Raw genomic sequence first — 20327 nt, forward strand, 5'->3', positions numbered from 1 at the left:
ACTAAGTTTAGATGCACATCGTACATGTATGGCATACATGCTGGCGAATTCGGCTGTACAGCCGTTTTCAATTTCAGAATTTAATATCTGGCTTATTTCGCATTTTTCGACACATGTTCTTCTTAACTTTCATTTTAATTTATATTGAAATACATTTACACCGTTTATATAAATTCATAAATATTTGACTAAATCGTATATACCCGCTTTAAATGGCAAATCGCAGAGCTTTCTAACCATCCGTGCGCTCAATTGAATTTAAATCATGTCGCTGTAAAAAAAAATATATTTGCAGAACCGTAACGTATTATCCACAGCTTCATAATTGTGGTCGCCTTGCAAATAATACAGTTGGTGATTTTTAATAATGGTGAAGTATGACTGGTGTTATGAAATTAGTGTCCATGACGTTTCTTAAAAAATGGTGTTAAAACGGAAAAATATGATTTAAAATAATATATCAATTTTCAGCAATAATCGCAGTTGATTATATGTAATGATGCAACTTCAGTCAGAACAGGAGGAACAACATGATCTAGTATGCAAATTATCCTTCAGGAAAGAAATACATTTTTATTTTCATCCAAAGTGTATGATAAAACGGAACTTATATTAAATGCTATAGGTGTCACTTATGTCGATATCTTGCTCAATGACGTTTAAAAAGACTTTAAAGCGCTTATATAACATGTTTTACCTGTCGTAATTTTTAATTAACTAATGGTATTTATTGACGTCGTAGCTGCTTTATTCGCCGTTGAAGATTTGATAGGTTTGGTCAAACGTTTCACCAACAGTACGACTGGCAAATGACCGAACGTACAGGGTTGGGGCAATATCAACCATACAAAAAAATGCACAAACCGAGAAATAGCATTACATTGGCATAGACTCACATGAAATTATATATAATATAGAGAATTACGGTGTTTTTATTTTCGACACGGACTACACATAAAAGAAACTGCACATGTACTTCACTTTACCATCACATCAAAAAAACATTAAATGAGAAACGATCTGGGATAAAAACAAAGTCAAATCTTAAGAAATTGTAAAAAAAAAGGGGGGGCGTATACTTTTTGCCCACCCTTATAAAACCGCTGTTGCTCTCGGAAACGTTTATATTGCGATTTGAATCAATAAAAGATTGTAATAGATGGAACGACATCCCTCACACCACTCTTAAACAAAAAACAAATTGCAGTTGATTACAGAGCAGTGAGGGACACATTCTGGCTTTTAATTGTTATCATACTAGACAAATGTACAGCCTGCATTATTTCTGTAGCAAAATACTTGGCTTTTCTACAGATACGGAAAAGTGGGTGTATGACAAGTTTCCATCGTGGTCATCTCATTAATCAGCTTATCTCCTACGCAAATGGCAATACAGTAAGAAAAAACAAGTATTGTAATCAGATAAAATGATAATGATTGCTTACATATTTTTATTTATTCCATAGCGATTGACAAGAATCGGCTAGTTCACTCGAAATTTAAGTGAGAGATTTTTGTATACGGTTATATTACACACGCAAGTGTTGTGAATGAGGGTAAATTGGAACAAGTGACTATCAAAGAAATACTGTTAATGGATGTGTTCGTATATTCGTTGCTTTGATTGAAATACGTACAGGATACCATTCGATTTATTAAATGCAAACATAAAACGAACACTACGGTTCTTATTGTTGGTTGGTAAAATCAAATAGATATGCACGATGAACGTTCAACATTACATATAATCAGACCAAGCCATGAAAATGGCTCATATTTCCAATATTGCAAATTTGCGAAATGCGAGGCATCTTTTATAGGCAAATGGTTCAATCGTAAAAGAAATTCTGAGCCAAATAAGAATATATGTGACCGGGTTTATTAGAATCGTGGCATCTCCTGGGACACATTGCACGTAAATACGATAAGACCGGTTTGCTTTCCTGAACGAGTCTCTGTGGGATACATATCCTTTCTTGAGTCAATTACATTTCCGATATGTCTATGGAAACTACTGGTAAGGCGAAGACATTAGTTTAAACGATGAACAAAGGACTGAAATATTCCAGCAATCATTGCGAATATATTTAATACGAATCAAAGCGTGAAATTGGCGATTATTTTATATGGACATTGTTTATCAGAACTTATAGGTTGTACTCGGGATTTAAGCTATCAATGTTCGAAGTGCCACTGATGACCATACTTCATTAAAACAACTTTATTCCATCGCAGAAATCACAACCTGGCAGTTTTTTGCGTCTTATTCTGGAATAGTTAGACATGAAATAGAAAAATTGATTGCTATGAGCAAAAGCATACATATGTTAAGAGTAAAATATTGATTTTTCTTAAGTGATATATAAAAAACAACATCAAAAAACTATATCTATAGTGAGTACACTTTTACAGTAATTGGTATGTCTATTTCCCTTTACCTTAATTCCATTGATACTAATATGTTGTCCTTTCGATGCTTTTAACAAATACAGATAATATAAAACATTTTATATGTGTATGTTTGTAATTGCGTCAAATTTGATGTGTTGAGACTTCAAATATTGAACTACTAGAAATACTCAGAAAGTATTCCAATGTGTTGAACTCCATATGCAAAAGGTCTTCGACTTCTAACTTTTCAGAATTTCATACCATTCCTATTATGCCATCGCTCATGGAGACTGGACCCGTGAGCATAATAATTCTTATTGATATATAGGGCCACTTAAATGGCCGTCACAATTCATCACCGCAAATCGATTGGCATGAAGTAGTAATTCATCTACCATGGCGCCGTCATAAGCTTTCTTACACTTTGGCTCATACATTAGAAATCTGCGCCACAAATATTGCCGATTGTTTCGGTAAGCTTGTATATAATGTGTAATTGATTTGCTTTTGCAGATACCGTAGCGAAACATGAAACACTTGCAAAAGAAAGTAAAATATCAGTGAATTCGTTTCACACTTCCTGGACGGGCAAAGCTGCAACTGTTAGCTCCCTCAGCGATTATGGGGCATATTTTATATATGCTTCTCACGTATGTATGTGCGTGTGTGTTTCAAAGTTTATGAGGACCTTCCGCGCCCGAGGCTTCACTATGAGAGGACCCGGAGTGTGTCCCAGTACTCATACTTAATGAACTCCCATTAGTGGGGTCGAACTTTAAATAAAGCTGAAATATCCAGCTTTTTGCATGTAAATGAAATGCATCAATGTTAGTGGTATTGTGTTATTTTGGGAAACCACAGTACCCCGAGCAAAGACCACCTGTCCAGTATGGTGACCACCGACCACTTACATGATGGGAGCGGGGTTGAACCTCGGTCTCTCAGATACCAACCACTTCGCTAACCGGAAAGCCCAGTATGCATCTCAAATCAATACTCTGCTTTAAGTACACGACAACCCTGTGAGGTAAATAGGCTTTCTGTAGCAGAGATATTGCAGACAGTAGATGACTGATAGTGCATTATCTGTCGACTACAGAAACCAGAGCTCAGACAAATGGAACCATTTCCTGCATTTGCCAATTGATAAAGTTCGATAAATTGCATTTCACATTTTTCTCATCATCAGTACTTTTGTACTTTATTGGACAGGAAAGTGGGCATTATCACTTTCAGTAGACCAAAGAAATTGTTTTTTGTGTGTTTTTAACACTTTTGCCAAAACAAAATGTGCTTACATTTAATGCCGAATTCAGAAACACAATTACACGCAGTCAGGTTTTGATTTACAAAAATGTCAACATGATTCATGATCATGTCTGTGAAAATGTTGTTGTTTGTATTTAATACCAGACTGCGTTTTGATAAACTAAAATGGACGCGAATGAGTCGGCTCGAATGACATGAGCAATGCTCTGTGAAAACGGGGCTAAATGCATGTGCAACTGAGACTTATCAGGTACGACACTGTGCTTCTATATAGTAATTTTCGCTATAAAGTAGTCTTTTCATAGCTACACTCAAGTTAAGGGGGAAAGTGTGGTCCCTGATTAGCCAGTGAGGACTGCACAGGCTATTCTCAGACAACACTTAACGCACATGCTTTAAGACCTGTTCTTCCCAGAGCAAGGTTTTATACATAAACAAAACAATCTAATGAAAAAGACACAAGTCAAGTAACAACAGCCTTGCAAAACAAAATACTTTATTTTGAACGGATATTTAACAGATATACACACACATTTGGTTCTTTAAAATATATTTTAGTTCATACTTATTTCATACAGTCATAATACATTAAGGGCAGTAAATGGTAATTATATTTCGTTTTGATATCTTCCAAAACCTAATAAACTATATTACTGTGTATCTAAATTATATATATTTCTATAAATAAAAAAAAATACGTAACTTTAAACAAGCCATAAATAATTTATTATGTTCTCACATAAAAATAATTAGCTATCACCAAATTAAATATCCCCTTGTTTAAAATAAAACCAGGAGTGGCAGATAATCATAGTAGTTGTAGAATTATAGTTTCATACAAACACAGTTTTAGTTAAAGACTGAATTTAATGTGAATTACACTAAAATTTAATGAATAAAGATTAACATACCCATTATACAAGAAAACTCTACTAGTATAAAATGTTTGGTTGTATTCAAATCTAATTAACAAAAAACATTTGGCATATTAATCCATTTAATAACACAATTTTTACATAGATCTATTTTCAAACTCAGATCCAGTGTGGCTCTTGAAATGTTCACTCCCAACACCCATGAATAAACAACCTTTCTGCCCCTATTAACCCTGGCCCGCTCAGAACCAAAGTTAAAATGGCTATATACAATCAACATAAAACAGCCTGCAAGTAACTCACAGTCTGTTCAGGTTTTATACTGATTGCAGCTCATTAGTACATTGGGCTTGGAAAATGAAAGCCTTAAAACTTATATATTATAGTTAGGATGGTCTTTAATTATATTTGATTTTCTACTAGACTAGAACAGATCAAAGTAAAGTGGTTATTTGAGCAGGAAATGGTTAAAATCTGCCAAGGTAGGCCACGTGTAGGCCCCTGGTGGCCCCTAAATCAGCTGCAGCAGCAGGCCCTTGAGCAGACGGGCCTCGTATGTGACTGTGTTCTTCCCAGGGTGCATGGGCTCTGCCTCTAAGGGCTGCTCTATAAGGGCCTTCACCTCCCGACCATACACTGCAAGGGGCCAGAAATAAAAGCATGTTATAGGAGTTATTTTTTTATAATCACAGCTGTTATTGACAGGAACTATTCAAAACGTTTTGCCATCAGAAAATTCGACCCTAGCAATTTCTAGCTTATGGACAGAAAGATTGTAGGACATAAGCCCCCCAGGACAAAACCCCCCCAATGAAAAAATGAACATTTGGACAATTGCCCCCCAGTAGTAATAACAGGTAGGATATAAGCCCCCCAGTGCTTATTTTGCATCTGGATATTTGCCCCCCAGTGCTTATTTTAGGAGTGGACATTTGCCCCCCAGTGCTAATATCATATGTTGTTTCCATTAGACTAGTATATCTCTGTATTTGGATTCAGTATTATTTCATATCTCATAAATATATAATCATAGAAACTTGGATCATTATAATTCGAAATAAAAAAGGTCCAGAAACTCACTTTAATTGCTTAATCTTAGGTAAAACAAACATCTTAAAGAATTTGAATTGTTTTTTAATTAATCAATCAAAAGGATTATCAGCTTGTTAGTGGTGTTGCATGTGGCTTTGATCATATACTAGTTAATGAAAATTAAAGGCTTCTGTATTTAATCAATCAAAAGGATTAAAAGGTGGTGATAATTGGACATGATTATCTGCTCAATCAAGTAATGTCGTTTAAAATTAGGCACTGGGGGCAAATGTCCACTTCTAAAATAAGCACTGGGGGGCAAATGTCCAGATGCAAAATAAGCACTGGGGGGCTTATATCCTACCTGTCATTTCTTCTGGGGGGCAATTGTCCAAATGTTCATTTTTTCATTGGGGGGGTTTTGTCCTGGGGGGCTTATGTCAGGATCCCGGACAGAAAATAAATGAGGATATAATAAAACAAAATTGTTCTTTCAAGGAGACTTCCAGCCCATCAGGTATTCTTGTCATGGGAATTCAGGCCAACAACGAATGTACAAATGGATTTTTATATACAATTTTGTGTAAAATGGCTCTTTTTATGAAGATATTACAAGCCAGTGTATTCTATAATGAGCTACTTTATGAAGCCAAACTGATTACGAAAAATTTAGGTACAAAAATAATTGAGTTATAAAGTACACAACGTTTTACAGTACATGATAAGTTTGTATGTCAAAAGATTAAAATAATTGTAGTTAAACATCTTACTTTCTCAATACAGGTTAGGTCCAAACAATGTCTGTCATATAGTTAACAACATTTAACAGTACCTGTAAATCATGCATGTTGAAAACAAAAATTGTAGTAAAGCCTCCTACTTTCGCAGCACTCCAGGAACTGAATGCACTCCTGCACGACAGCGTCACGCATCATTATCATGTGCTTCGACATGTTCTCGATCAGCGAGAGGAAACATCGCTTGGCATAGTACCAGGTGTCGGTGCCCAGCTTCTTGTTGTACGGCTCCAGGCTCTTGATCACGCGGGAAATGCCAAACTCGTAGTTGCCCTTCGCGCAGTACAGCGTACTGTAAATCATGAAGGTGATATCTATGACATCTTGTTCAAAACATCAAAAGTCCTTTAATTTTAATTTACAGGGGGGAAGGAAATAGGAAATGTTAAAGATTCTATCCATGCCATCTCATTCAAACCACCATAGGCATCTCATTCAAAACATCAATGGACCTTTTTTAAATCTTAATTTGACATAAAAAAGATCAACACACCAAAACAGTAGAACAATGATGATTATACAGTAATTACACAAGTGATAAAATATGTTTAAAAAACAAAAAAAAAAACAATTTGAAAATGTTTAAAAAACATTAAAATTAAATTAAATTAAAACTGCAAAAGCTTTAATGAAAATGCAGTTCAGATTTATAAAGTATGTAATGAGCTTATTAACACTGAATATTTCACCTTCAAGACTCTAAGTTTTCAAGCACTAATTTATTGTTTAAGTCCAAAAAAAGAAACAATATAATAGTCGCTACTGATTGTGAACATAATTTTGACTACTTTGACCATTTACCACTTAGAAGCAAAGTAAAAATTGCTATGTGCAAACGGCATAACACCAGATTGTATGCTGTTTGCTGCTAATCCAAGATATCTAAGGGTTGGAAATGAAGCCTTTAAAACTTGAATTTAGTAAGAAAGGTCTTAAATTAAATATAACTTTCTAGAGTACTACAGATGCGTGAAAATACGTATCTAAGTGGTAAAGGGTTATAAGGTCCTCTTTTTACATCCCATCTACGCTAACCACCTACCCAATGACAAAGTTGACAATACACAGATGGTAGCTCTTACATCCCATCTACGCTAACCACCTACCCAATGACCAGGTTGACAATACACAGATGGTAAATCTTACATCCCATCTACGCTAACCACCTACCCAATGACCAAGTTGACAATACACAGATGGTAAATCTTACATCTTAACTACGCTAACCACCTACCCAATGACCAGGTTGACAATACACAGATGGTAAATCTTACATCCCATCTACACTAACCACCTACCCAATGACCAGGTTGACAATACACAGATGGTAAATCTTACATCTCATCTACGCTAACCACCTACCCAATGACCAAGTTGACAATACACAGATGGTAGATCTTACATCTGATCTACGCTAACCACCTACCCAATGACCAAGATGACAATAAACAGATGGTAAATCTTATATCCCATCTACACTAACCACCTACCCAATGACCAAGTTGACAATACACAGATGGTAAATCTTACATCCCATCTACACTAACCACCTACCCAATGACCAGGTTGACAATACACAGATGGTAAATCTTACATCCCATCTACACTAACCACCTACCCAATGACCAAGTTGACAATACACAGATGGTAGATCTTACATCCCATCTACACTAACCACCTACCCAATGACCAAGTTGACAATACACAGATGGTAAATCTTACATCCCATCTACACTAACCACCTACCCAATGACCAAGTTGACAATACACAGATGGTAGATCTTACATCTCAACTACGCTAACCACCTACCCAATGACCAGGTTGACAATACACAGATGGTAGCTCTTACATCCCATCTACGCTAACCACCTACCCAATGACCAGGTTGACAATACACAGATGATAAATCTTACATCTCATCTACGCTAACCACCTACCCAATGACCAAGTTGACAATACACAGATGGTAGATCTTACATCTGATCTACGCTAACCACTACCCAATGACCAAGATGACAATACACAGATGGTAAATCTTACATCCCATCTACACTAACCACCTACCCAGTGACCAAGTTGACAATACACAGATGGTAAATCTTACATCCCATCTACACTAACCACCTACCCAATGACCAAGTTGACAATACACAGATGGTAGATCTTACATCCCTTCTACACTAACCACCTACCCTATGACCAAGTTGACAATACACAGATGGTAGATCTTACATCCCATCTACGCTAACCACCTACCCAATGACCAAGTTGACAATACACAGATGGTAGATCTTACATCCCATCTACGCTAACCACCTACCCAATGACCAAGTTGACAATACACAGATGGTAAATCTTACATCTCATCTACCCTAACCACCTACCCAATGACCAAGTTGACAATACACAGATGGTAAATCTTCTTCTGCGGGTCCTGATAGGCCACCTGCTCCTCCTCCTTCTCGATCTTCCTCATCAACTCCTCAGCCTGTAACATGCCACCCACGAGATTAAATGAGACGCGTTCTGAGAAAACTGGGCATAATGCATGTGCGTAAAGTGTCGTCCCAGATTAGCCTGTGCAGTCCACACAGGCTAATCAGGGACGACACTTTCTGCCTAAATTGGATTTTTGCTAAGAAGAGACTTCATTTAAATGAAATATGTCATAAAAGCGGAAAGTGTCGTGCCTGATTAGCCTGTGCAGACTGCACAGGCTAATCTGGGATAACGTTTTACGCACATGCATTATGCCCAGTTTTCTCAGAACAAGACACAAATCTATTAATTTGATGCATATGCCTAAAGTATCGTCCCAGATTAGACTGTGCAGTTTGCACAAGCTTATTAGGGAAAACACTTTCGGCATAAATTCCTCAGCATGCAACATGGCATGCAGCTAATTGAAACACGCTCTGAGAAAACTGGGCATGACACATGTGCATTAGATGTTGTCCGACATTAGCCTGTGCAGTTTGCACAGGCTTATCAAGGACTGCATTTTAGGCCAGCTAGACTGGATTTGCACCTACTTATTATAAACAAAATTTTGCATTTAAGCAAAAAGTGTTGTCAGTGCAGACTGCACAGGTTAATCTGAGATGAAATATTACTGAAAGCCGTGGGCTTATTGAGACAGTCTTGTATCAGAAACCGCTACTGGACCATTACTAGCGGATGATACGGAATAGAACTTCAAGAGTGAATTTTAGTATTTTAACATGTTGACCATTAAAGTCAACCATCACATGTGCACCAAAGAAACATTGACCCTATCATTTTGGTAATAATGGGGACTATAACAAAGGGAGACGTTATCATTTGGATCGAAAAATGGAGATTGCAACGATTGTAGGACATAAGCCCCCCAGGACAAAACCCCCCCAATGAAAAAATGAACATTTGGACAATTGTCCCCCAGTAGAAATCATGCAGTGTCCGACAAATCCATTGCCCGGAGCCCGGGGGCTACCAAAATTTTTCATCGGGCTACTGAAATTTTCCAGCTGACGCCCGCCGGGCTACTATAAATCTATAAGAGCGGTAGCCCGGTTTATTGACAGACATACGTAGAATAAACACGCTGACCATGTGTTTGTACACTGTGTATTGCTTATAATCCGATAACAAAGTGCAATCAATTATCTAATCAGTCACCGATCACTTGCGGTATTGTCTTAAACAGTAACAGTGAATTTTAATCATCCAATCAGAATCAACATTTGTCGTCTGCTAATAATATAATGAGAGCCGGTTGGATAGTTGGCGCACATGATGCAACATCATTTCGCAGTTTGGAATTCTTTGTTAACCGCAACAATGAGTAATAGCGACAACGTTTTTGATGTCGTTAAATATCCAAGGACGCCAAACATTAAATAAATCTAAACAATAGCGGATTCTTCAAAACGGTAATGAAACCGAAAATGAATATTCATAACAACGGTGTGAACGCGGTTAACACCTGCTAATAAGTTTGCATAGTCAATTAATAATTGGATAAATCGACTGTTAATCAATAATCCCATATATGTCCGATTTATATTTTTAAAACCAAATTATGGGTGGGTAATATAGACGATAAGAGTCATAAACACAAACGTTTGAAATTTTCTAAAGTGTCAAATGAATTTCGGCACATGGTTCTATTTAAAGCAAAGACCTATCAATGTATATTGATAGGTCTTTGATTTAAAGATATGATGAAATAAGGTACCAATCAGGACCGTACGTTGTATTGCAACTTGCGTAAATCACCTGCCACGGTTTGCACGCGTTGTGTACAGCTATTTAAGGTTACAAAATTCTACATTTCATAAATGAATTTCTTTGTCCAGATTAAAAGCGCGCGAAAATTGGCGTGGGTGTATTTATTTGTAAAATTATAAAAATTTCGTAGCGGGTACAACATTGAAATCATTTAATTTCCATTAAAAGTTTCGTTGTGAATTTCAACTAAAGAACCGGGGTATCTCGCGAATTATTTGGCATTGACATTTCCTCTTAATAAAATATAATGTAAGCACGCTGTATCGTTACCGATACGCTGTATCAGTTCCTTCATTATTGAAAAAATTATTGTATTGTATACTGACTGCACACGATTGTCGTAACATACGGATGCAATACGTAAATTCGGACAGTACTTAAAGTCAGACACAAGTAAATAAATGATTTAATACTCTTGATTTCTTGAAACTCGGTATTTGTTGTTAAAAAGGGCAATTGCATTGATTAACACCATACGAGTCAATCGTGTTGATCATCTAAACGCTTTATTTACGTTTCCGACTTAACGTGCTGTCGGAATTTAAGTACACATACATGTGCACATACAAGTAATATCTACATGCAGTATATGATTTTCTTTGGTAAATTTACATTTAAGTACACGGTGCCTGTACTGTAACATTAATTTACGATATTGACTGTGTACATCCGACTACTTGCTGTATTATGTATATGTATGTATACATATTATGTATATGTAAATGAAGAAATAAAATAAAGATGAAAACCTGCCTCATCATTTTGTAGATAAAATTTTTATGGGCTACCAAATATTTTTATTGGTAGCCCAGTGGGCTACCTGAAAAATAAGAAATTTGTCGGACACTGCAGAAATGACAGGTAGGATATAAGCCCCCCAGTGCTTATTTTGCATCTGGACATTTGCCCCCCAGTGCTTATTTTAGAAGAGGACATTTGCCCCCCAGTGCTAATATCATATGTTGTTTCCATTAAACTAGTATATCTCTGTCTTTGGATTCATTATTATTTCATATCTCACAAATATATAATCATAGAAACTTGGATCATTATAATTTGAAATAAAAAAGGTCCAGAAACTCACTTGAATTTCCTAATCTTAGGTAAAACAAACATCTTAAAGAATTGTTCTTTAATTAATCAATCAAAAGGATTATCAGCTTGTTAAAGGTGTGACATGTGGCTTTGATCATATACTTGTTAATGAAAATTAATGGCTTCTTTATTTAATCAATCAAAAGGATTATCAATAATAATTATCATAACTTAGTACAAATAATGATAATTAAAGTGAGCACATATAACAACATTTAAAGGCAATTATTTTTGTAGTTACATTGTTTGAGTGACAATTAACTAAAACTTAGTATATAACGAAACTATCACATTTCAAATGATACATTTCATCATGGAAATTATTAAGAGTAATAAAGGGTCTGAGAAATTACTGAAGTATGGGTACTCTTACACCAAAAAGAAGTCTCGTAAAGAATCAATACATTGGGAATGTTCCAAACGCAGAAGCGCTTCATGTAAAGGAACCTTGACATCTAATCTTGATGTAAGTATAATATTAAAATGCTATTTGTTATCTTTGCTATCATAACTTTTAAAATAGCGATTTGCAAAATTAATTCCAGACAGTATTGCATAACTTCACAAATTTAATTATTTGAAGTAAAGGTAAATGTAGTATTTGTAAGCTTTACCAACATTCAAAATATCAATTAATTTACATAATTAATTCCAAACAGTTATACAAAACGTCACAAAATAATTTTATATATAATCAATTAAATGTTTCATTGCTATTATCATTAGTTACAATATTAAATAATTGTTTTTATATATTCAGGTTACTATGGTCACATCATCCATAACACACAGTAACGATGCTGACCACTTAGCCATAGAAGTTATGAAAGTCAGAGAAGGGATCAAATCCAGTGTCGCCTTATTTATCCCTTCCATTATTTAAGCCTTTCAGTGGTGGTAATTGGATAAATGGATTATCATCTCAAAGGTTTTGAGTAATCAGGTGGTGATAATTGGACATGATTATCTGCTCAATTGAGTAATGTCATTGAAAATTAGGCACTGGGGGGCAAATGTCCACTTCTAAAATAAGCACTGGGGGGCAAATGTCCAGATGCAAAATAAGCACTGGGGGGCTTTTATCCTACCTGTCATTTCTACTGGGGGGCAATTGTCCAAATGTTCATTTTTTCATTGGGGGGGTTTTGTCCTGGGGGGCTTATGTCTGGATCCCGATTGCAACATTTTGTCAAACCTGATAAAGTGAAGTAAATGAATCTCCAATATAAACTGAAAAAGATTATATGTTTACTTTCAAATCAAACCGTTTCAAGACAAGGGATTAAATATTTATACCAATTACCAAAATAAAAACATAGTTTATTTGAATTGCACACAATTATATCTTCTCATTACCTCTTCATTCTGGCTGGTCATGATATAGGCTACACACAGGTTGGCCAGGACTATAGCACTGACGTTCAGAATCTGAAACAAACAATCCCATTTTTACAGCCACATATTTTTTTCAAAATTTGAAAAATTAAACATTCAAACACAAAAACTTTAAACAAATCCCCTTAGACTAAGAAACTATAAAATACAATAAACTAAAATAAAATAAACTAAATGTTGGTCTATTTTATGACAAGTTAGTTAAATATAAATTTTCCTCCTGAAGAAAAAAGCATAAAAAATACAAAGACAACAATTAAATTACCAGTACATTGCATGGTAAATCTTGACGGTGGCTTTGTAAAAAACATTCAAGTATTTAAAAAAGATGTCATATTACCAAAAGAAACATTTAAACAAAACAAGTATAAAACAACAAAACTTATTATACAACAACGCCATTTCAACAGTGTTATTAAACTTCAAAGAAGGACACAAAGGGAAACAAATCCAGTTAGGCTTTAATAGAATTTGAATATTATAAGTTCAGGTTCGATAAATCTTTTTTGCACTTAACGAATCTACAATTTATGTATAAGGAAGGCATTCAAATGTAGACCAAACTGACTTTAATTCAAAGAACAATAAGAACATTTAAAAACAAAACGATACATTGCAGATTTGTGAAACAATATATTGTAACCCTTTCCTTCTCCGAAGCATAGTGAACATGGCTATAAGCAAACAGAATAAAACCAGAACAGCCTGTGAGTACCTCGCAGTCTGTTCAGTATTAATGCTGTTTGCTGTTCATTAGTAGCTTATGGTTGGAAATAAAGCTTTTAAAACTTGAATCAAGAAAGAAAGGTCCTTAATTTATTGTTATTTTCTAAGGGACTCAAGACGCGTCAAAGTGCGTATCTGAGTGATAAAAGCTTAAAAAAGCACATCTGAAGTCTATGCATGTCTTACGTTGTCATAGTTTTTCTTGACAATTGGTTCATAGAAGCCCGTTGCCTCCTTGTACTTATTCTCCTGCATGAAGAGCACATGGGCCACGTTGAGCTTCCATGTGTCATGCTCATTACAGAACTCTACTGACTTCCTGAAGATCTTCTCAACTTGCTGATAGTTCTCCATGTCCCAGTAGATCTTAGCCTGCTGCATCAGGATTGGGATGTACCTGGGGTGAAAAGGAACAGCCTTAATATTTGTTGAGAGCACTGTGGGAGGGAATAGGAACAGCCTCATAAATGGATGAGACACAATCTACCTGCTGGTAGTTCTCCATGTCCCTGTAGATATTGGCCTGCTGCATCAAGATTGGAATGTACCTACAGGGGGTAAAAATGAACAGCATTACAAGGGGGGGGGGAATAGAACAGCCTCACTATACCATGTAATGTAACATGCCGGTAGTTGGTCATGTCCTAGTAGATTGCAATATCACCATTGATCTTGGCCTGCTGCCTCAGGATTGGGATGTACCTGGGGTGTAAAGGAACAGCCTCACTGCAGGGTAAATAATAAACACCTCGCTATATGGTGTAATATAACTTTCTGCTCTACATGCCCCAGAACATCTTAGCCTGCTGCATTGTGATCCGAATGCACCTGCAGGGAAAATATGGGTCTTCATTCAATAGCCCTTCTGTGACTTAAAGGGGCCTTTTCACAGATGTTGGCATATTTTGAAGTTTGTCATTAAATGCTTTATATTGATAAATGTAAACATTGGATCTTAAAAGCTCCAGTAAAAAATCAAGAATAAAATTTAAAAAAGGAAAAAAAGTAGCCGGTACCAGGGCTCGAACCAGTGACCCCCGGAGTCCTGGAGTTAGTCTGAAGTAAAAACGCATTAGCTCTCTCGGCTATTCCGCCAGGTATACACAATATATGTATTTTATACCTTATATAAGCAATCTTCGTAGTTTCGTAAATTTAAACGACAACAACAGAACTCTCCAAATTCAATCGTTTCGCGTTGCAACGCTTGATAATTTTAAGGTTTTCAAATCGTCAAAAGATACATATTATGGCTATATTGGACTATGGTAAATGTTCAGTAATACTGTTTCCTCACAAATATCATAACTAAAACGGAATTTGCGAATCTGAAAAAACTTCTTTCAATTTTTTCAATTTACCAAACCGTGAAAAGATCCCTTTAAGTATATAGCACAGACTTAGACCAAATAAATATTACTTCAGAGTTTGATTTAATTAAGTCTGTCAATGGTGCTTATGTCAACAGCCTAACTGGTCCATATGAAGAATGATGTTATTGAGGTGTCAAATTTCAAGTTAGACTTAACAAAAAAATCGTTGAATTGACATCCCCCCAAAAAATAATTTTGTGACAGACATATGGACAACGCAAATTCAATATCCCTCCGATAAAAATAAAGAATATTTAGAACATTACAGTTTTCAGGATATTTTATTCTTAGACTTAAGTCTAGGATGGATTGGTAACAAGGTCTGTTTGTAAAACATGCATGCCCCCCTATATGGGCTATAAGTTGTAGTAGCAGCCATTGTGTGAATACGTTTTTTGTCACTGTGAACAGTGTAGTAGTAGTAAAAATAGTAGTAGTGGTGGCAGTAGTAGTAGAAGTAGTAATAGTAGACATGGTAGAATAAGTGGTGGTGGTGGTGGTGGTGGTGGCGGCGGCGGCGGCGGTGGCGGTGGTGGTGGTAGTGGTGGTGGTGGTGGTGGTGGTGGTGGTGGTGGTGGTGGTGGTGGTGGTGGTGGTGGTGGTGGTGGTGGTGGTGGTGGTGGTAATAGTAGAAGTAGAAGTAGTAGAAGTAGTAGTAGAAGAAGTAGTAGTAGTAGTAGAAGTAGTAGTAGTAGTAGTAGTAGTAGTAGTAGTAGTAGTAGTAGTAGTAGCAGTAGCAGTAGCAGTAGCAGCAGCAGTAGCAGCATTACAATACCAATACTTAAGAATTATCAAATGGGAAAAGGTAACCTAGCACTGGCAGTAAATATGGTGCTCATTTACAGGTCAGATTTGGAATCTCTGCTGTAAAATGAGATTTTGAATGAATTAAAGGGAGGCAAATCTGTAATAAAAAGAACATGCATAAACCGTAGTTGTTTCCCTTGTTTGAACCATGCTAAATCCTTATAATGCCTATTTCCAGTAACTGTGACCTTCACCTGTGACCTTGACCTTTGACCTAGTGACCTCAAAATCAATAGGGGTCATCTGCGAGTCATGATCAATGTACCTATGAAGTTTCATGATCCTAGCCCCAAGCGTTCTTGAGTTATCATCCGGAAACCACCTGGTGGACGGACCGACCGACCGACCTACCGACCGACCGACATGAGCAAAGCAATAAACCCCCTCTTCTTCGAAGGGGGGCATAAATATTTGCCAAGAAAAGCCTCACTATTGGTACAGGGCTAATTTGAGTAACATGCCCTGTGTTCCAACAATATATGGGCAAATGTGATAAAATATACACTGCTTTTTCCATCTCAACGAAGCGCCAAACAATGCCTCTTTTCCCCAATAGAAACCCTTTCAATTGCACACTTTTCCACAATTTTTAAATTTACTGTGGATAATTCTTGCCCAATTTTATTAATAATTATTTGACATATTAAAATGCTTGGTACTTTCATCCTATAAAAAATGGCTTGTAATAACACACAAAATGTGAATTTACATATTAAATTTTAATGAGGCCTCATTTGTGAGGATTATGAAAAAAAGATAAAGCAAACAATTTAAAACATATAAAACATTAACTTAAAGATATATAAAATTCTGCCCTTGTTTATTGCAAATAATTTATAGTTTCATAATGTAATATAATACAGAAATAAATGTTAACATTTCATTTTTGCCAATTAACATTTACAGGAAAACCAGAACACTAAGCATTTAAAGAGCAATAAACGGTAATGTTATACCAATAAGAGTCGTGGACCATTGATATATGTTGTGATCATGTAATTGACCTTTCTGCTAAGGACACAGATGGTGGTGATATTATGTAAGGTGACTATTTTATGTTGAGAAAAAAACATCTTGGGAAATGTGTATAAGAGAAGATCCAACAAGAGCTGTCTCCATAGGATAACATATGCCCCCGATAAACACTTTGATAGCAATAATGAGCATTTTTCGAAACCTAAACGCATTTTTCGAAACCTAAACGCGGACCCTAAGTTCAAGGTCAAAGTCAAAGGGGTCAAAATGTGTGTGCGTATAGAAAGGCCTTGTCAATATACACATGCATACAAAATATGAAGGGACATAGAAGTTTTTTTTCTAAACATAAACGCAAAGTGTGACGGACAGACTGACGGACGGACTGACAGACGGACAGTGCGATCACTATATGCCCTCCTTCAGGGGCATAAAAAATTATACCCAGCTTTCAGGACACAGCTCTTTTTTTCGAGATACCAGTCCTTTATATCATTTATCAATAGAAATAATTTGGAATAATAAATTTATTTGTGTAAAATTATTTAGGCTTTAGAAATAAGTAGGTGTCTAAATAAATAGTATTGCTAATCAATTCTTTGCAATAATTTTTGCTTCATAGTTAAGAAGAGCCTTGCTCTGAAAAAAACGGGCTTTTATACATCTGCCTAAATTGTCAACCACAATTAGCCTGCCCAATCCACATAGGCTAATTAGGGATGACACTTTCTGCCTGAATGGGAATTTAATTTAGAAGCAATTGCCTTCAAAGGAAAAATATCATATAAGCAGACAGTTTTATTCCTAATTAGCCTGTGCAAACTGCACAGGCTATTATGGAACAACACTTTAAGCACATACAATTAACCCAGTTACCCCATAGCAAGGCTCACTGGTAAGTTTTCTCTATTCCATAAGAATTCTACCTTTCCAGAGCTTCGTCATATTCATTCACAGCTTTCTTCACTGCCTCATCATCATGATTGGTCCTGGCTTCTTGCACCTGAAAGATGATCAATAGATTTTCCTTCTCTAAAAGCTGCCTATTATTCATGTCAGTAACATGTCCTCCCAGATTAGCCTATGAAGTCCACAGAGGCTAATCAGGGAGAACACTTTCAGCTTAAATAGTCGTTTCCTTTGAAGGAAGTCTCTTCTTAGCAAAATAATCCTATTAATGTTATCATGTGTTTATTGGTTAAGCTGTTTTTTGTTGTATTTTTCTTCAGCACAGTAATTTTTGTCATTTAACCATGGCTGGTTAGAAGTGGAAAAACCAAGATCCATCCATAATATTAGCACTTGAGGCATGCTTTTGTTATAAAATTTTTTAAATGACATATTACATACATACAATTGAAACATAGCTAAAACTTGAGTGCTATAGAGGGACTGTCCACTAAAGTCCCAAATATATAAAAGCAAACTTTCCAGCTAAAATAAATGAGAAACAACTTCTACTTAAAAATCAATACTAAAGATCTCCAGACAATTTTAGGAATTTGAGAATATACAGCACTTAAGACTGATAAAGAAGAAACACCCAACAGCCAGTTTAAACCAACATTTTTTTACTTTTTAAAACCTTTCATACTAAGATATGAGCTTTAATGCGTTTTAGTCCCTTAGAAAATCAAACTCAATTTAGACTTTTCTTAGCACATTCAAGTTTTAAAGGTTTTATTTCAAACCCAAATAGTACCTCTATGGACGAGCAGCAAACAGCATAAAACCTGAACAGACTGCGAGTTAAACGCAGGCTGTTCTGGTTTTATGCTGGTTGCATATAGCCATTTCCACTTTGCTTCTGAGAGGAAAAGGGTTTAACAAACGTGTTCAAAAATGCTACCTGTTTGGTGAGCTTGCGGAGAGTTTCGGTCTGCTTGGTGGCCATCTCATCTAGTTTCCTGTACGCCTCTTCTGGGGACGTCTGCCTCGTGATAACGGCCTCCAGGAAGTCATACAGGTACTGAGAACACAGAGCATATCATACAGGTACTGGGAACACAGAGCATATCATACAGGTACTGGGAACATAGAGCGAAATCATAGGAAGTTGTACATGTACTGAGAACAAAGAGCAAAATCATAGGAAGTCATAAAGGTACTGGGAACACAGAGTAAAATCATAGGAAGTCTTACAGTCACTTGAAACACAGAGCAAATCAAAGGAAGTTGTACAGATGCTGGGATCATAGGGAAAATCATGATACACAGGTACTGGGAACACAGAGCAAAGGAACACCGTGCAAATACATGTAATGCCATTCAGTCATATGATGAGGTATGTGACATGTCAAGCCAAAATGGGTCTTTTGTCATCTGCAGCCAGCATAGCTCGAGAGCAACCCGTGCAATTGCATAGTCTGGTTTGGAGCTAAGCTGTCTGCTATAAAGTCATGCAATGTTTTGTGGTCTCATTAGCGGACAGATTAGCTCTTTACCATACTGCACTGCTCATATTTGAGTCATTGTGCTAGCGGACAGATTAGCTCTTTACCATACTGCACTGCTCATATTTGAGTCATTGTGCTAGCGGACAGATTAGCTCTTTACCATACTGCACTGCTCATATTTGAGTCATGGTGCTAGCGGACAGATTAGCTCTTTACCATACTGCACTGCTCATATTTGAGTCATGGTGCTAACGGACAGATTAGCTCTTTACCATACTGCACTGCTCATATTTGAGTCATTGTGCTAGCGGACAGATTAGCTCTTTATCATACTGCACTGCTCATATTTGAGTCATGGTGCTAGCGGACAGATTAGCTCTTTACCATACTGCACTGCTCATATTTGAGTCATGGTGGACAGATTAGCTCTTTACCATACTGCACTGCTCATATTTGAGTCATGGTGCTAACGTTAATGATTTTCATGTGGTTGAGTGTGTGTGATGTTTTTTCAGTTTTTATCAACTTAAGAGAGATTTTTAAACTAGTTTAGCTAAATTAAAAAAATGCATTTTTGCCCTGATATTAAATGCTGGCTTTCTTGGTCTATTGAGAGTCCAGAGTTTAGTTATTTTTAACAAATATAATTATTGGTTCTCACACTGAATCTGCCTCCAAAAACACTTAAGAACATTATCATTATGAAGCAATTAATCCTTAATTGTTTAAAAAAACATAAGCAATTGCATTTGATTTATACTAACTTCACCCATGCATATACAACAAAGACTTTTTTTGCGGATTAAACAAAATGAAATTAACATGGTGAGATGGTTTATTGTGATTTTACAAAATATTACTATTAAAAAAACCCAGTTCTACTGCATGCTAGACCTTGTTTAATATGTCATAAAACAAATACAAGT

At 36.2% G+C, this 20327-nt stretch overlaps 1 protein-coding gene across 3 annotated transcripts in view; it reads right to left on the reverse strand.

The window, feature by feature from the left end:
* Window positions 1-4139: 4139 nt before the first annotated feature.
* The window catches only part of LOC127867472 (tetratricopeptide repeat protein 30A-like), a 29915-nt gene continuing 13727 nt past the window's right edge, over window positions 4140-20327 (reverse strand). For all 3 annotated transcript variants that reach the window (XM_052408630.1, XM_052408628.1, XM_052408631.1), the window contains 7 exons: window positions 18855-18974; window positions 17932-18008; window positions 14037-14247; window positions 13086-13157; window positions 8750-8853; window positions 6448-6656; window positions 4140-5171 (listed from right to left, as the gene is read on the reverse strand). In XM_052408630.1, coding sequence (XP_052264590.1) covers window positions 5047-5171; window positions 6448-6656; window positions 8750-8853; window positions 13086-13157; window positions 14037-14247; window positions 17932-18008; window positions 18855-18974 — 918 coding nt within the window. In that variant the 3' untranslated portion in view covers window positions 4140-5046. The remainder of the gene's footprint in view (window positions 5172-6447; window positions 6657-8749; window positions 8854-13085; window positions 13158-14036; window positions 14248-17931; window positions 18009-18854; window positions 18975-20327) is intronic.

The sequence above is a fragment of the Dreissena polymorpha genome, chromosome 2 (assembly GCF_020536995.1).
Source record: "Dreissena polymorpha isolate Duluth1 chromosome 2, UMN_Dpol_1.0, whole genome shotgun sequence".
NCBI classification, from domain to species: Eukaryota; Metazoa; Mollusca; class Bivalvia; order Myida; family Dreissenidae; genus Dreissena; species Dreissena polymorpha.